At 40.0% G+C, this 15,296-nt stretch overlaps 1 protein-coding gene, 1 long non-coding RNA gene and 3 other non-coding genes across 7 annotated transcripts; 1 reads left to right on the plus strand and 4 right to left on the minus strand.

Moving 5' to 3' along the window:
- Positions 1-1,724: 1,724 nt before the first annotated feature.
- Positions 1,725-12,623, plus strand: ctps1a (CTP synthase 1a). Of its 3 annotated transcripts, none has more exons than XM_018701266.2 (18): positions 1,725-1,908; positions 3,109-3,290; positions 3,391-3,561; positions 3,657-3,757; positions 3,887-4,003; positions 5,278-5,361; positions 7,948-8,028; positions 8,123-8,274; positions 8,421-8,553; positions 9,051-9,139; positions 9,235-9,329; positions 9,479-9,541; positions 11,152-11,292; positions 11,378-11,433; positions 11,522-11,618; positions 11,805-11,949; positions 12,063-12,156; positions 12,260-12,623. In XM_018701266.2, the coding sequence occupies exons 2-17, from the start codon at positions 3,122-3,124 to the stop codon at positions 12,145-12,147; spliced, it is 1,779 nt and encodes a 592-aa protein (XP_018556782.1). In that variant the 5' UTR covers positions 1,725-1,908; positions 3,109-3,121; the 3' UTR covers positions 12,148-12,156; positions 12,260-12,623. The 3 variants fall into 3 exon arrangements, with proteins under 3 accessions (XP_018556782.1, XP_018556783.1, XP_018556784.1); XM_018701267.2 differs by lacking the exon at positions 1,725-1,908 and adding an exon at positions 2,234-2,542; XM_018701268.2 differs by lacking the exon at positions 1,725-1,908 and adding an exon at positions 2,946-2,963.
- LOC108900285 (uncharacterized) lies at positions 12,619-14,723 on the minus strand. Its single transcript, XR_001963694.2, has 6 exons — positions 14,625-14,723; positions 13,913-13,972; positions 13,606-13,655; positions 13,385-13,436; positions 13,071-13,146; positions 12,619-12,893 (listed from the first exon to the last, which is right to left on the minus strand). It is a non-coding gene; the product is annotated as an uncharacterized LOC108900285 (long non-coding RNA).
- LOC127142326 (small nucleolar RNA SNORD99) lies at positions 12,960-13,033 on the minus strand. The gene has a single exon (XR_007812912.1). It is a non-coding gene; the product is annotated as a small nucleolar RNA SNORD99 (small nucleolar RNA).
- LOC127142317 (small nucleolar RNA SNORA44) lies at positions 13,193-13,322 on the minus strand. The gene has a single exon (XR_007812903.1). It is a non-coding gene; the product is annotated as a small nucleolar RNA SNORA44 (small nucleolar RNA).
- Positions 13,740-13,876, minus strand: LOC127142328 (small nucleolar RNA SNORA16B/SNORA16A family). Its single transcript, XR_007812914.1, has one exon. It is a non-coding gene; the product is annotated as a small nucleolar RNA SNORA16B/SNORA16A family (small nucleolar RNA).
- Positions 14,724-15,296: the final 573 nt, after the last annotated feature.

A 15,296-nucleotide genomic window follows, 5' to 3' on the forward strand; every position in this document is an offset into this window, starting at 1 on the left:
TGATTAGCTGCCAATAGGAAATAAGAGATGAGCATATTGAGCTTTAAGGAACATAATCTACTGCTAATAAAAGCCTTGTACAATCTGTAAAGCTAGACCAAACATGGAGTCTTCTTTATCAGCTGCCTAAAGGCCTTTATACATGAAGAAAATGCCTCTTTTTTCCTCTTCTCTTGCTCAGCGGGAGTCACTTTGATCATAGAACATAAGCTCCCCCTGCTGATTCTAAAATAGAAAGCATGCTGCATTCAGGTGCTCATGACAAGAAACCAGGAAAACTAACAGTGCATGTGAGGAATTTGTTGATAGCTGAGGTGCATGTGGGGTATGGTGTAAGTAACAAAGTACATGTATTCAAGTATTTTAGTACAGTTTTGAGGTACTTGTACTTTACCTGCATTATCAAAAACTGTTAATACCTTATCAATAATAAAACAGCAATATCGTGTAACTACTTTTACTTTTGACTTTAATGTACTCTCTGTACATTTTGTTGCTAATACCTCTGGACTTACTATAGTATATCCATTTCATATTCCTTTATACTTCTATTACTCTACAAATATGCACACACACAACTAGCTCCTTTGCAGATTAAGATTTAACATACAAAATAAACCATTAGTTTCAAATATGATGCACTGTGACAGGTCAAACGTGTGAACAAACAAGTGAATAATATTAATATTTCATAGATAATAGTGCATACACGGTGGTGTGCAAATGGTTTTGCCTTTGAAAGTAAAGTTGTGATGTTTTTAAATATAATGCCATGGATAGTTACTTTTTTATTTAGTAGTTAACTCCATACAAAGTGCAGTAAAGACAACACATTCTTCTGGATCTCTCAGTGTCTTCGGTCTCCTCATGTTGTCTCAGATTGGCTCCATGATTTTGATATCAGGGCTCTGTGGTATTCATATAGTCCATTCATGAAGAAAGCTCTTCATGAGATTATATATCTATATCTATCTATAATAGATAGATAGATAGATAGATAGATAGATAGATAGATAGACAGATAGATATACAAGTTAAAGGAGGAATCTGAATAAATGAGAGGAGAGACATAATGAATGCAGATGCTTCCACACAGGTGCACTTTATGGTACATTTAAGAAACACACTGGGGCAGGTATAAAAATGCTGGCCAATACAGGACATGATCAGACTGTGTTGGCAAGAGCAGTCTGTGGACAGTTACTTTAATAGTAGGGTTACACACACATATACACATAAATAAAACTATACATTTTGTTACACTTTTCCCAGACTTTATTTCTTCTCCTGTTAAATGAATATATCTGCAAATGTTAAGCCTTACGTTTACATTTACGTTTACTGTTACAAAGACATGTTTCATATATACAGCATCAGAGGATAATACTAGATATTACCATTTGTCTTAACTTTTAGATGTTTAATAGGCTTTTGATACATAAATGCTCATTGTAGCAGGTTATAATAAAAAAATATATCACGAATACTATTTCATAACCGCTAAGTGCTATGGTGTATCTATGTGGTTCTCTCTAAAACCAATCAAAAATGCAAAAGAAACTATAGCGTCCAAACAACTCGAACATGTAAATAGTTGTATAGTAGTGACAAACTCGTGAGGGTTGAACCATAGACTGTAGTGTTGAACGCAAGATTCCCAAGTTGGCAACGGTCCGAGGCGCACCTGAAGGTAGCACAATGTTGTAAGTGTGTAATGAATGATGTATTCCTGAATCGTGGTCCATACACGTGTAGAGCGAATTTGAGGATAGATGGGTTTGTAGGGAAGCACAGTAGCAATAGCGTTGCTATTCATATCGAAATTTCGTCTTTGATTAAAGATCTTGTGAATTGTTTTCGTCGTTAACGATTTGTTTTGAAGGGCAGCTCTGGCCGAAGAATATTTTGGTGAGTTGAAATTTGATGCTGTTATAAGAGAAGCTGTAGGCTAGTTAGCAAACACCGTTAAGTTACAAACCAGACACAATAAGTAAGTTTGACTTCCGGTCAAAAAATTTTAAATGTAATTCTACTATCCCACTCACTGGTACGAAGAAGTATAACACAATGAATAGTTATAATTTAGATGGTTATATTTAATTCTTTCGGTATATATGTTGCCATGGTTTTCATGTAAATGCTAGTAAATCGCTACCATCGCTTTTATTTTGAGTGCAGTGTTGCCTAGTGTTGTCACATGTTGGCTAGCTTGGTGCAGTTGTTAGAAATAGAGAGCATATTAACTACGCCTTTGTATTAAGAGACAGTACGTTAAGGCAGCAGTGGTACTTTGTACAGCAACTGTTTGTGTTGTCCGTTTACCACTGCATGTCTTCAAAGAAGCTTTGGTTTTGTATTGTCTGGGAGTACTGCGGTACGCCGATGTTACAGCTAACAGTTAGCCTAAAGCTAAACTCGCTGGCGGCATTACTTCGGTGTCGTTGACTTTGTTGAGGGTGGCACCCTGGACGGGCGGTACGCTCGCTTGTAGGGACCTAGCTTAACGCAATCTGGAAAACCCCACCCGCACGGGCCGTACAACGTGAGTTACCGAACACCACAGATGTGCCATGCTCCCTACGACTCTTGTGTTGTGAGAGGAATTAGAACATTTCATCTTTCATCCTTAAAGATACTCCTTAAATTTAGCGACCACCCAGTTTATGTGTTATTAACCAGTGGTTTTAGACGATGGACATTTATTGTTTATTTGGCTTCGTTGCCTGGCAACAGCGACCGGGGTCCACGTTGTAGTATATGGTCGTGGAAGTTTAGCCATTTTTGATTAGTTAATCAGCAAATTGCCTTTTATAGAGATGTTCTCTTTCCGTATCGTATGTTACACCCCCTTCTAATCATTCCTGTCAGACAGGCTGAAGAAAAACGATTCAAAGTATTACGTTTTATTTAGAAGTACATTGTAAAGAATATAGTGTTGTATTCCCGTAACTACTCAACTGAAGGTACTGTTAGATCCGCTTATTGTACTGTGAGTTGAGAGGTTTCTTCCAGTCACATCTTGTAGCCTTCATCAGCAGTTATGATCTAACTGTGTGAATGTCGGCTTTTCATGGTCTACTGTTTGACTGTAATCATTCATCATTCCAGATAACAGAGCACAATGATGAAATATATCCTGGTAACCGGAGGAGTCATCTCAGGCATCGGCAAAGGCATCATTGCAAGCAGTGTGGGCACAATCCTCAAGTCATGCGGCTTACATGTGACCGCCATCAAGATCGACCCTTACATCAACATAGATGCAGGCACATTTTCACCCTACGAGCATGGTGCGTCAGAGGAAAGGATCGTTCTCATTTAACACATTCATAATTGAATGGCCACATGTTCCATATGTAGTGTGATTTTTGTCATGCTCACTGTGTCTAGGTGAGGTGTTTGTGCTGGATGATGGGGGTGAGGTAGACTTGGATCTGGGGAACTATGAACGCTTCCTTGACATCCGACTGACCAAAGACAACAACCTGACCACCGGCAAGATCTATCAGTCTGTCATCAACAAGGAGAGGAGGGGAGACTACCTGGGCAAAACAGTGCAGGGTAAGCAGCTGCTGTTTGAGTTCGTAAGAGGGTGTCATGCTGAAGAGAAATGGTTAACTAAGAATAATGTTGTGCTTTTCTTTATTTCATTCCAGTTGTGCCGCACATCACAGATGCCATCCAGGAATGGGTTGTGAAACAGGCCACAGTACCAGTTGATGATGATGGCGTAGAACCTCAAGTTTGTGTAATAGAGGTAGTCTGCACATTCTGTCATACCACAATTTGCACCAGCAAATTGTTCATAATTTATGTAATATTATACAGGGTCATTTCCTCTTTCAAGGAGGCTGTCAGCATTGTCAATGAATATGTGTGTTTGCAGTTAGGAGGAACTGTGGGAGACATAGAGAGTATGCCTTTCATCGAGGCCTTCAGGCAGTTCCAGTTTAAAGTGAAGAGGGAGAACTTCTGTAACATTCACGTCAGTCTGATACCACAGGTAAGAGAGCAACACCCTCAGACCTCCCTGGTTTAATCTCAGGGCAGGTATGTCAGCTGTTGTTCAAGAACAACTGACTGTAAATACACACACCTACACAGCCTCAATCTCAAGTGCATCACCTATGGAGATATTACTGTAATATGATAATGGAAAACATTTTGCATGTTGATATTTTTACCATATTTAAATTTGCATGCAAGAATTTTGTATGAACATTTATGTAAGTGGACTATAATTTAAAAAGAGGTGGTACAAAAATGCATTAAACAACATGCGTCAGCTCATGAGCTCGACAGGGTCACACATGAGGACTGAAACAAAGCAAATGTGACGAGAATGCAGATATATTTTGGCGAAATTATTTGCATTTGCAACCTAGTGAGCATGTGGGTTATGCTCCAGGAGTGGTCTGTTGTGGAAGCTTTTTCTACTGTGAAATTTGCCATGTATCAGCCACACAGTGTTTTCACTATTCTAGGCTATCTCTGTCGGCAAGATGGCTATTTTTGACTTTAACTGTGGGTGCCAGATAATCTGTTTTGTGTAGTTGCAAAAAGGTGTGTCATCTTGAGTCTCTGGAAAAGCATGGTACCAAACAAGCAGGTGGTTTTTATTAGTTGATTGAGAAAACATAAATCAGTAACCATCTTGATAACCCAATAATTTTAAAGTTATTTATGAAGAAAATCATAAACTGGTTCCATCCTCTAAAATACAAATCATTTACTCCTTTTCTCTCTTATGTAACTGTAAATTGATTATCTTTGGGATGTTAATCAAACAAAACAAGTAAATTTAAGACATGATGGGAATTTCCTTACAGTAAATACACAGTTACACTTAAAAAATATGAATTCCCTGTAAAATGGTTGATAGATTAACCATTAATTGAAATAATCATTAGAATCAGGTAATGAGTTAGAGTAAAATTTGTTTGATGAGAACAAATGATCTAGGAGCCTGCTGACTTTAAGCTAACCAAATCCAATGTGACCATATCATGATAATTACTAAAAGGTGACGACAAAACTAACTTTACCAAATAAGGTTTGTCTATAGATTGTCAGGATCAAGGACAGAGCTGCTGTAGACGTTTTGTTATTTGCAACACAATCACCTTAGACCTGAGAACTAGCACTTCCTTGATAAAGTATTCTGTTTTAATGTGAGTGTTTTTGTTGACTTGTGTTACACGTTAGATATTGCAGATACCCGGTCAGAAGGTTGGCCAGCCAGTTTAATGCATATGTTGTGTTCATTGTTCTGTACAGCCCAGTGCAACAGGAGAGCAAAAGACCAAACCAACACAGAACAGTGTCAGAGAGCTAAGAGGACTGGGTTTGTCCCCTGATCTGGTGAGTCATTTGCTGTTGCACATCGGTATATTTATTCATTTGTGTAAACATCAACATCATGGAATTTAGAGTGGTGCTGCAAACAATTACTGTGGTAGGCCTGACTGTTACACCCAAAACAGCCTGATCCCTTTAAAGCATGAATTGGACAAAGGGTTTGAAATGCTCTTGCACAGTGACATGCATCACAGTGACACCCAGAGGTGAAAAGGTCTAAGTGACACTAAGCAGTAATATAATGATGGAAATATTTGGCTGAATATTTTTATTAAAATGGGACAGAATGTGGCCATGAAAGAAATTAGTAGTCGAAAACAATGCAGAGGAACAGATACAACATTTACTATTAGTGGACAGAGAAATTTACAAGAGAAACATACATCTCCATGAATACATTTTTTGTTTGTTTAAATCAGGAAAGTTTTGATCAGAGAACAAAAAACAACATCAGACCAGACTGAAGTCCATTTTTAAGCACCTGACAGTTTTAGATACTTGGTGCTGCATGTTGGTTGGTACCAAAAAAGTACAGAGGTTCAACATTCTAATTCGAATGTTCTAATGTCCTACATATAAGCTTTCCTTTATTAATGAAGAAATCAGTCTTCACAGTGTAGGTGGTTTAGTTCAGTTTGTTAGGCACAAAATATAAAAAGAGATATTCTTGTGGGTGTCCTCATGTGAACATAATGGTTCATGTGACAGGCTGCACTGAACATGATTTGACATTTTATTCAGAGCTGTTGATTGGCAGCTTGCTGATTTCCAATAAAGAATGACAGAGCCACAACAGTTTCCAACAGCTCATCCACAAAACTCATCCTTCCAATACAAACTAAAGTTATAACAGGATGTGCCTCTCTGATCATGTGCTGCCTGAAATGATTGTACAGTGCCTTGCAAAAGTATTCACCCCCCTTGACATTTTAAAATATTTTGTTACATTACAACCTGTAAATTAAATGTTTTTATTATTTTATGTGATTGATCTGCGCCAAATAGTTTAAGTTGGTGAAGTGAACTGAGAAAAAAATATGTATATTATCTATTTTCTTTAATGAAAAACTGAAAATTGGTGTGTGCATAGGTATTCACCCCCTTTGCTATGAAGCCCCTACAAAGTTCTGGTGCAACCATTTACCTTCAGAGGTCACATAATTAGTGAAATCAAGTCCACCTGTGTGCAATCTAAGTGTCACATGATCTGTCAGTATATATACACCCTTTCTGAAAGGACCCAGATGCTACACCACTAAGCAAGAGGCAACACTAAAAAAAAAAAAAACACGAAGACCAAGGAGCTCTCAAAACAAGTCAGGGATAAAGTTGTAGAAAAGTACAAGTCAGGATGGGGTTACAAAAAAATATCCAAATCTTTGATGATCCCCTGGAGCACCATCAAATCCATCATCATCAAATGGAAAGAACATGGGTCCACAACAAACCTGCCAAGAGAGGGCCAGCCACCAAAGCTCACAAACCGAGCAAGGAGGGCATTAATCAGAGAGGCAACACAGAAACCAAAGATAACCCTAAAGGTGCTGCAGAGTTCCACAGCAGATGCTGGAGTATCTGTCCATAGCACCACAATAAGCCATACACTCCACAGAGCTGGGCTTTATGGAAGAGTGGTGAGAAAAAAGCCATTACTTAAAGATAAAAATAAGAAAGAGCATTTTGAGTTTGCCAAAAGGCACATGGGAGATTCCCCAAATGTATGGAGGAAGGTGCTCTGGTCAGATGAGACTAAAATTGAACTTTTTGGTCACCAAGGAAAACGGTATGTCTGGCAAAAACCCAACACATCTTGTCACCCCAAGAACACCATCCCCACAGTGAAACATGGTGGTGGCAGCATCATGGGGATGTTTTGCAACAGCAGGGGAGACTGGTCAGACTGGGGGAAAGATGGATGGTGCTAAATACAGGGACATTCTTGAGCAAAACCTATTTCAGTCTGCCAGTGATTTGAGACTGGGACGGAGGTTCACCTTCCAGCAGGACAATGATCCTAAGCATACTGCAAAAGCAACACTCGAGTGGTTTAAGGGGAAACATTTGAAGGTGTTGGAATGACCTAGTCAAAGCCCAGACCTGAATCCAATAGAGAATCTGTGGTCAGACTTGAAGATTGCTATTCACAAGCAGAACCCATCCAACTTAAAGGAACTGGAGCAGTTTTGCCTTGAGGAATGGGCAAAAATCTCTGTGGCTAGATGTGGCAAGCTCATAGAGACTTATCCAAAGCGACTTGCAGTTGTAATTGCCGCAAAAGGTGGCTCTACAAAGTACTGACTTTAGGGGGGTGAATAGTTATGCACATTGATGTTTTCTGTTACTTTGAGATATTTGTTGTTTGCTTCTCAATAAAAAAGAAATCACATCTTCAAAGTTGTAAGCATGTTCTGTAAATGAAATGATGCAAACCCCCAAACAATCCACTTTAATTCCAGGTTGTGAGGCAACAGAAAACAAAAAATGCCAAGGGGGGTGAATACTTTTGCAAGGCACAATGTATATCAAAATATTAAATATTTTAACACTGAGCTCACTGACTAGTCAGTTTCTTCTCACCTTTGCCAACAGATCATGTGTCGCTGTTCCACCGCTCTGGAGAACTCTGTTAAAGAAAAGATCTCAATGTTCTGCCATGTAGAACCTCAACAGGTACATCAGTGGCACTGACACATTTATCGTTTCATCTCTGATGAGCCCTGACTCTCTGAGCAGTTCTAAACTCACTGACCTCTTCTTGTCCCAGGTCATCTGTGTGCAGGACGTATCATCAATCTACAGAGTACCGCTACTGCTGGAGGATCAGGGTGTGGTGAGCTACCTGAGCAGGAGACTGAATATGCCCATAGAGACACGACCTAGGAAAATGCTGACTAAATGGAAGGAGATGTCTGATAGGTGAGTCAGTAGCAGAGGTTAAAAATAAATCAAAGGGTAAATCTACAAAGAAATGGAGCTGAAAGCTGCTCCTCTGCTGTTGATGCTTTTACTCCAGGGCAACTCCTGTTTGAAATGGTATACTAATACACACGTTGTCCTCACAGGTCAGACAGACTGCTAGAGCACTGCTCTATAGCACTGGTCGGGAAGTACACCAAGTTCTCAGACTCCTACGCTTCTGTTATCAAGGCACTGGAGCACTCAGCCCTGGCCATTAGTCACAAATTGGAGGTTAAGGTATGTACACACTGTTGATAACCCACACTGATCATGATCACATTTGTATTAATGGATTTATCTGCTTTATATGTGTTAATGGGATGTCCAAGCTAAAAGTAAGGTGTTAATTTGGTGTGAAGGGAAACTAGACTCTGGCTGTAAGTCCTGTCTGTTCTGCCACCTAGCAGTTCCCCCATGCTCTGCCCTGACCATCTTTAGTTCAGCAGTGCTATAACATACTGCTACATCACAGTTAGGTGTGGTCACATGAACAGCCACACCTACAACCATACATGAGCACAACCACACTCAAACTGTGATGAGGAAGTGTGGTCAGAAGTGCAGCAGAGTCCTCCACCTACTATATAAATCATTCAGTGTGCATCACAGTGACTGCATGTCATTTGATTAAAGAGGGACAGATAAAATTCAAGACTGTGGCCCAAGCAGGAGCCTTGAAATAGAAAATATATCAATGTATATCTTCACCTCTTTCATATGTCTCATCTCTTCAGTATATAGACTCAGCTTATTTAGAGCCAAGCACTCTGCAGGAGGAACCAGTGAAATACCATGAGGCATGGCAGAAACTCTGCAGTGCTGAGTGAGTCCTGAGGCCTCACACTTCTCTAAGTAATACAACCTAGACATTAGATTTTCAGTTTTATTTATTGTTTTTTCTTTTTCTTCTGTCCTCAGTGGAATCCTGGTCCCAGGAGGTTTTGGTGTCAGAGGAACTGAAGGAAAGATTCATGCCATCAACTGGGCTAGGAAACAGAAAAAACCTTTTCTAGGTACAGGATAGCTGTCATGACACTGTGTGACCACACTCTTTTAATATCATCTAACTTTATATGTAATGTGGTTGATACCATATTTACAGATCTGCTATACTGAAATGAAGTTACATCAGTAACAGTGAACTCACCACATGTTTCTGCAGGGGTGTGTCTTGGAATGCAGTTGGCTGTATGTGAATTTGCCAGAAACATGCTCGGCTGGAAAGGTAATTCCCATCTAGCAACACACTATGTATGTATATGTTAAAAGGACACCACTTTATTGAATAGTTAAAAGCTCAAGATTTGTTACTGTCTAGACATGAATATGCTCTGCAATTGCAAAGCCTGTGATAAGAGGGTTGACAAAATAATACTGACATTTTGTTGAAATACAGCTTCTGGACATTAGACCACATGAGGACTCTAGCGGTCTGTTTCCATTACAATTATAGTAATAGTCACAGGGGTAATACCATTAGCAACTGTTTACAATTACATTCCGCTGAGGCTAAAAGCCCCCGCACACTGCAATTTTGGACTGTCCCAGATGGAACTTGACAATTGAGAAGTACACTCTGTGAAATCTTTGGTCATCAGTACAAAACAGTGGTTCTAGATTGTACTGTGCAACATGTCTACTGACGGCTTATTTAGAGCTATAGAGAACTGATAGTTTCACAGTCAGACTGCTGCTACAGCCTACATCAACAAACCAACCAATTGCAACACAGCGTGAAATGCCACACATGTTGGAGACATTCCTCTGACATTCTGGTACATGTTGGCGTTCTCCCATAAGTATTGTGGCTTGTCAACATGCGTCTTAGCAAACTCCAGTTGGGCTTTTCCTCTTTCAGAACTGGGGTTCTCCTGGGCCTTCTCCCACAGAGCACACTTTAATTCAGAATCACTGTTGTACCTTGGTCTTGTAGGACAGCTTGTATCTGTTCACTCTTCTTCCACCATTTGAACTATTGAACTCTGTTCAGTCTTTGTCATCAGTTTTCCCCTTGTACCCATATCCAGGGGGACTTGCGGTAATCCCATGGATCATAAACTTCATGTTAATGTTAGCAACTGAGGAACATGAAGCTAGCTTGGAGGTAGTCTTATAGCCTTTACCATGGTCATGCTTGGCAGTTATTCCCCTAGTTATCTCCTCAGACAACTCTGCTTTCTCTTGTCTATGTTCAGTGTGGTGCACAAAATGATACCAAACAGCATCACTCACAACAACCCACTTCACTATGACCACTTGTAATGGGTGCCTATGATTTCTTTCTTAAATAGAATGAGCACGAATTCAGTTCTTTTCACAGCTTCATTGTTTTATTACATACAGTGAACCTGTAAAATAGTTATGACAGTATGTATGTAGAGGCTTTAGCACTGTGTCGACACAGCCTGTGAAGTGAAAGCAATACGGTTGCAGTCCTCTGTCTCTTTCAGGGTGCAGTGAGGCACAGAATTGAGTGTAGGTCACCCACATTTTGCAGCATTCAGCACAATCAGAGTAGCATAATAATGATTGCAAGTGAAATGCGAGCCATTATGGAGCCTGTATAAACAGCTGGAGTGATCATAATAGAAGCATATTTGCTCTGTCAGATGAGCAAGATGGATGACTGAAACACCTCGTCTGTAAATGCATACAGAAAATGAATTTACACATTGAGGTGCTAAAGAGAACTATTGAGGAGAAATAACATAAAAGTTAGTAAATTGTTGCACATTCAGCATCAACTCTATTGGAACTTTTGAAGGATTGGTACCTGCAGCTAATAAATACATTCTAACACAACTAACTGCATATCTTTATCTGTTTTGCACTTAGATGCCAACTCAACAGAATTTGACCCAGAATCAAAGCATCCTGTGGTGATTGATATGCCAGAACACAACCCTGGGCAAATGGGTGGCACAATGAGGCTAGGGAAGAGACGGACCATTTTCAAGACTAACACTAGTGTATTGCGTAAGAAAAACTTTCAGTTCACTTTCAATCAATTATTGATGTGTGGTCGTGTCTGCACTGTGCTTACAGCTGTTTTGTATTCCAGGTAAGCTTTATGGAGACGCAGAATATGTGGAGGAAAGGCACAGACATCGCTTTGAGGTATGTTGATCTCTCATCAGTAGCATTAGGAACAGTGTTTACAGAAGAGTGGATCTCTTTTTTTAAACTATGTGTTGTCCTCGTGCAGGTCAATCCTGAGCTGAAGAGTCACTTTGAAGAGAAGGGCTTCCGCTTTGTAGGTCAAGATGTGGAAGGGGAAAGAATGGAGGTCATAGAACTGGACGGTATTGAAAATACAACACTTTGACTTTGCTTGTGTGGATTTTGTGTGTGATTTTTTTTTTTTTTTTGTGTGTGTGTGTGTGTGGATACAAGTGTTTATTTTCAGGATTAAAAAAAAAAACAATTCCACTACACCCTTATACGAGTGCCAGTACCAGTAGTAGTAAGATATCATTCTCTGCTTTCAGATCATCCATATTTCATTGGAGTGCAGTACCACCCTGAGTTCACCTCTCGACCCATAAAGCCATCACCTCCCTATCTTGGTTTGCTGCTGGCTGCTGCCGGGAAGCTGCAGAGCTACTTACAAAAGGGCTGCCGTCTGTCTCCACGGTAAATACGCAGCATCATCTCTTAACTCATACATGTACTACAAGTATGCTTACTGTTCTTCTCCCTGCCCCCAAAACCACTTTGATGATGGCTATATTTGGTCTTTGACACAGGGACACATACAGTGATAGGAGTGGCAGTAGCACTCCAGACTCTGAGATATCAGAGCTGAAGTTACCCTCTATCTCAAGTGAATGATTTGAAAAGGTACAGATGACTTAATATTACACATTTTCTCTAGTTTAATCTTTCCTAAGTCAGTATAAAATAAATACAACTAACTTGTAATCCCTTTTCTCTTGTGTTGCAGACTGCTCTGGACTTGTTGGGATGTGGACTATGGATGTACTCAGATTTGTAAATGCAGCACTGACTACAGGCAGCTGTGAATGAAGTGTCTGGGATTTCCAGGCCTGAAACATGTTGCCTTTACACGTAGGCTGAATCTGACTACATTGAGACTCAGGAATTGACATTTAATAGCATGTATGTCATATGCAGATCCAGCACCACTATCGGAGTTCTACCCCCCCCACAGCTGTACTATTGTGGCCTTAATGTAATTAGGTACTGTAACATGGAGCAACAACCATTTGCAGCTTCTACAATGTTCTTTCAAGAATGTGAATGTAAGATGGAATATAATAAAAAAAAAAAAAGGGATTCCAGTAATAGTTTGAGTTGTTTTATTACATTCAAATGATACATTTTCAAATGATTTACAGAGATGTGTCACTTAAAATGTTTGACAATTTTTGTATTGAAACAAAACTTGAACTTCCAGCAATTTTGACAGCTTCCAAGAGTTGCAGTTAAATCACTCAGTTAACTCAATCTGAGTTAACGATTCTGATTCAGTGTTGCCCTTGTGGATGGTCTGCAGCAGTCTGATGAGACCAGCACCGACGCTCCACTTTGTGCTGCTCACAGACATGGCACTGTACCTGAAATTAAGAGAAAATCCCAATATTTAGCACAATTCAAGAGTCTTCTGTAAACACACAGCTTAGGGCTGATCTCAGTCCCATATCCGCAAGCTTCATCCAACAGTCCTCATTATATTAAGTGGTCATCATAGATCAGATAAACTTAGGTAATCTGTAAGAATGCATTTCACATACCTTTACAAAACCAGGAAGGTTTAAGAGCCCACACAGCCTGAGGATACCAGGCTTTAGATCACAAGTTGAGTGATGCCTGCAAAAACAAAAAGTCTGTCAGAATCATGAGCATGTCTGACAACATCTGTAGGACAGCTGAGTGGCTGCTGATGGCAAAAGGGGCCACAACAGTCAAAGACCACCCCATTTTCTTGCATGCACTTGGAGAACCTAGGACTACAAACAAGTCCGGGTCCTTAGGATAGCATGCTGTAATATGGACTCAGGCCAAATAAGAAAAAAAATAATAAAAAAAATCCAAATCCAATAGTTACCATGACACGAGTTGTCCTCACCCTGTCACTTCTGGTCAGCCATGAGGGTCACCTGAAGAGAGCAGAGTATGGTTAGTTTTTGAATCCGTCATCACCTCCTAAAACTAACTTTGAGATGTGGCTCAGCAAAATAAAATGTCTCAATCAGATCTTATGTCAGTGAGGGCAAGTGTGTCATCACAGCCAAGAATATTTAGGGGACATGTGGCTCAAGAAGTTACCTGCATGTGTTTTCATGTTCTGTCCTCCCCCTCTCAGCAATATCCGACACCTGCAGAGAGAAAGAGTTATGGGTTAAATAGACATTTCCCCCTTTAAAAAATGTGATCAATTATTGATTTTTTTTTTTTTTGCAAAGTGTCCTTTCCCTAAATGTTGCTGGAGCAGTTATTTTCAAACTGAACAGCGACCGTCGGTGAAAGTCTTCATATTGGCTTCCTTTTGACCGTTCACTGCTACAGGGCAGCATGACCGGCTTCGATAGGAGCCTGATATGAGATGGTGTGATGTCCTGATGGAACAACGTACCTGCATTTTACGCAGACAGCCATGGCTGAAGAAACCAGATGGTCCTTCCGGTAGCTGAACCTACAGAGAGAATAGATGGTTCACATTAGGGCAGCTAAAGCAGAAGTTTCTCACGTCAAAATTTTATAGAACCACTTTTATAAATTGTGGTATGAATTGTTAATAAAGGTAGTACACCGCAAAAAGTTTGCGGTTTTTACTATGTACAGAATAAAACAGAATTGACTTTTGCGCAAGTTTGCGCATGTAAGCTTAATTTTGCATGAAATGCTTTCATGGTGCACAAATGTAGCACAGAAATGAAAATACATCTATGATGGTCATCTGAAGAAGAGTTGACGAGGACCCAGCCACGTGGTTCACACGCGTTACGTGTTAGCGCTATTCTTTAGCCCAGCCAAAGCACTCCTAGCTTACTTACAAAACGCGCCACTTTACCGTGCTTTAACGACATTACACTATTAACTCTACTTAGCGTACAAAATATAATATGTTTTACTTTTCAGTGAAGCATTACCTGCCCCACCGAACAGCAGGCTACACTTGCTAGCATTAGTTTGTTAAAACACTAGCTTGATTTGCATTCCTCAGACAAGCCAGTTACTTGTCGTTACATTCAATTCCTCTCTTCCGAGTTCACAAGAGCAAAGGCTATCGACAGCAAATACACATGTATAACGTTTTGGTCAGAAAAGACTAGTTGAGGCCTTACCGAAATTAAATGTCGACTAGTTTCCCCTCTCACGGAGAACTTGCAGCGGAAGAGAGAAAGAAGAGGAGGGTCCTGTTGATTTTATACACACTAACGCCCAGCTGCAGCCCGCTGATTGGCCCACACAGCTCATGCGGACCACTTGCATGATGGGATATGTATTATTTTTTATGAATTCTTGTTGGCCTGTAGGTCTATTGTCACTCAGACATGTCAATGCCAATGCAAACAGAGCTTTTTACATTCCACTTAACACATTTTTCACAGAAAAACACGAAATGGAATATACTGTTTATAAAATCGAGTGATATACTGTAGCCTACAGCGAGGCCATAGGGAATGCCTCTTCCACCTACTTCAGAACCACGGACAGCAACCTGCTACCACTGATCTGAAGCTTGTGGTTATGAGATAACGTCAGTGCAGTGTTATACTCAAAATACACTGTTGCGAAATGTTGCTCTATAACCATGTTGATATTTTAAGTCCAATGTGCTAGAATTTCACACAATACAGACTAAAGACTTGTCAGTTACTCCTACTGCAAAAAGCAGCTGACTTATTATGGCTAAGTTAGAGCTTATACAACAAAGACAACCCTAACTCTGTTTTCTTATGGTTTAAAGTCCAGCTTATCTCTGAGCCTTTCATAACATACAATTGGCTCATTCA

The sequence above is a fragment of the Lates calcarifer genome, linkage group LG3 (genome assembly GCF_001640805.2).
Source record: "Lates calcarifer isolate ASB-BC8 linkage group LG3, TLL_Latcal_v3, whole genome shotgun sequence".
Classification (NCBI taxonomy): Eukaryota; Metazoa; Chordata; class Actinopteri; family Centropomidae; genus Lates; species Lates calcarifer.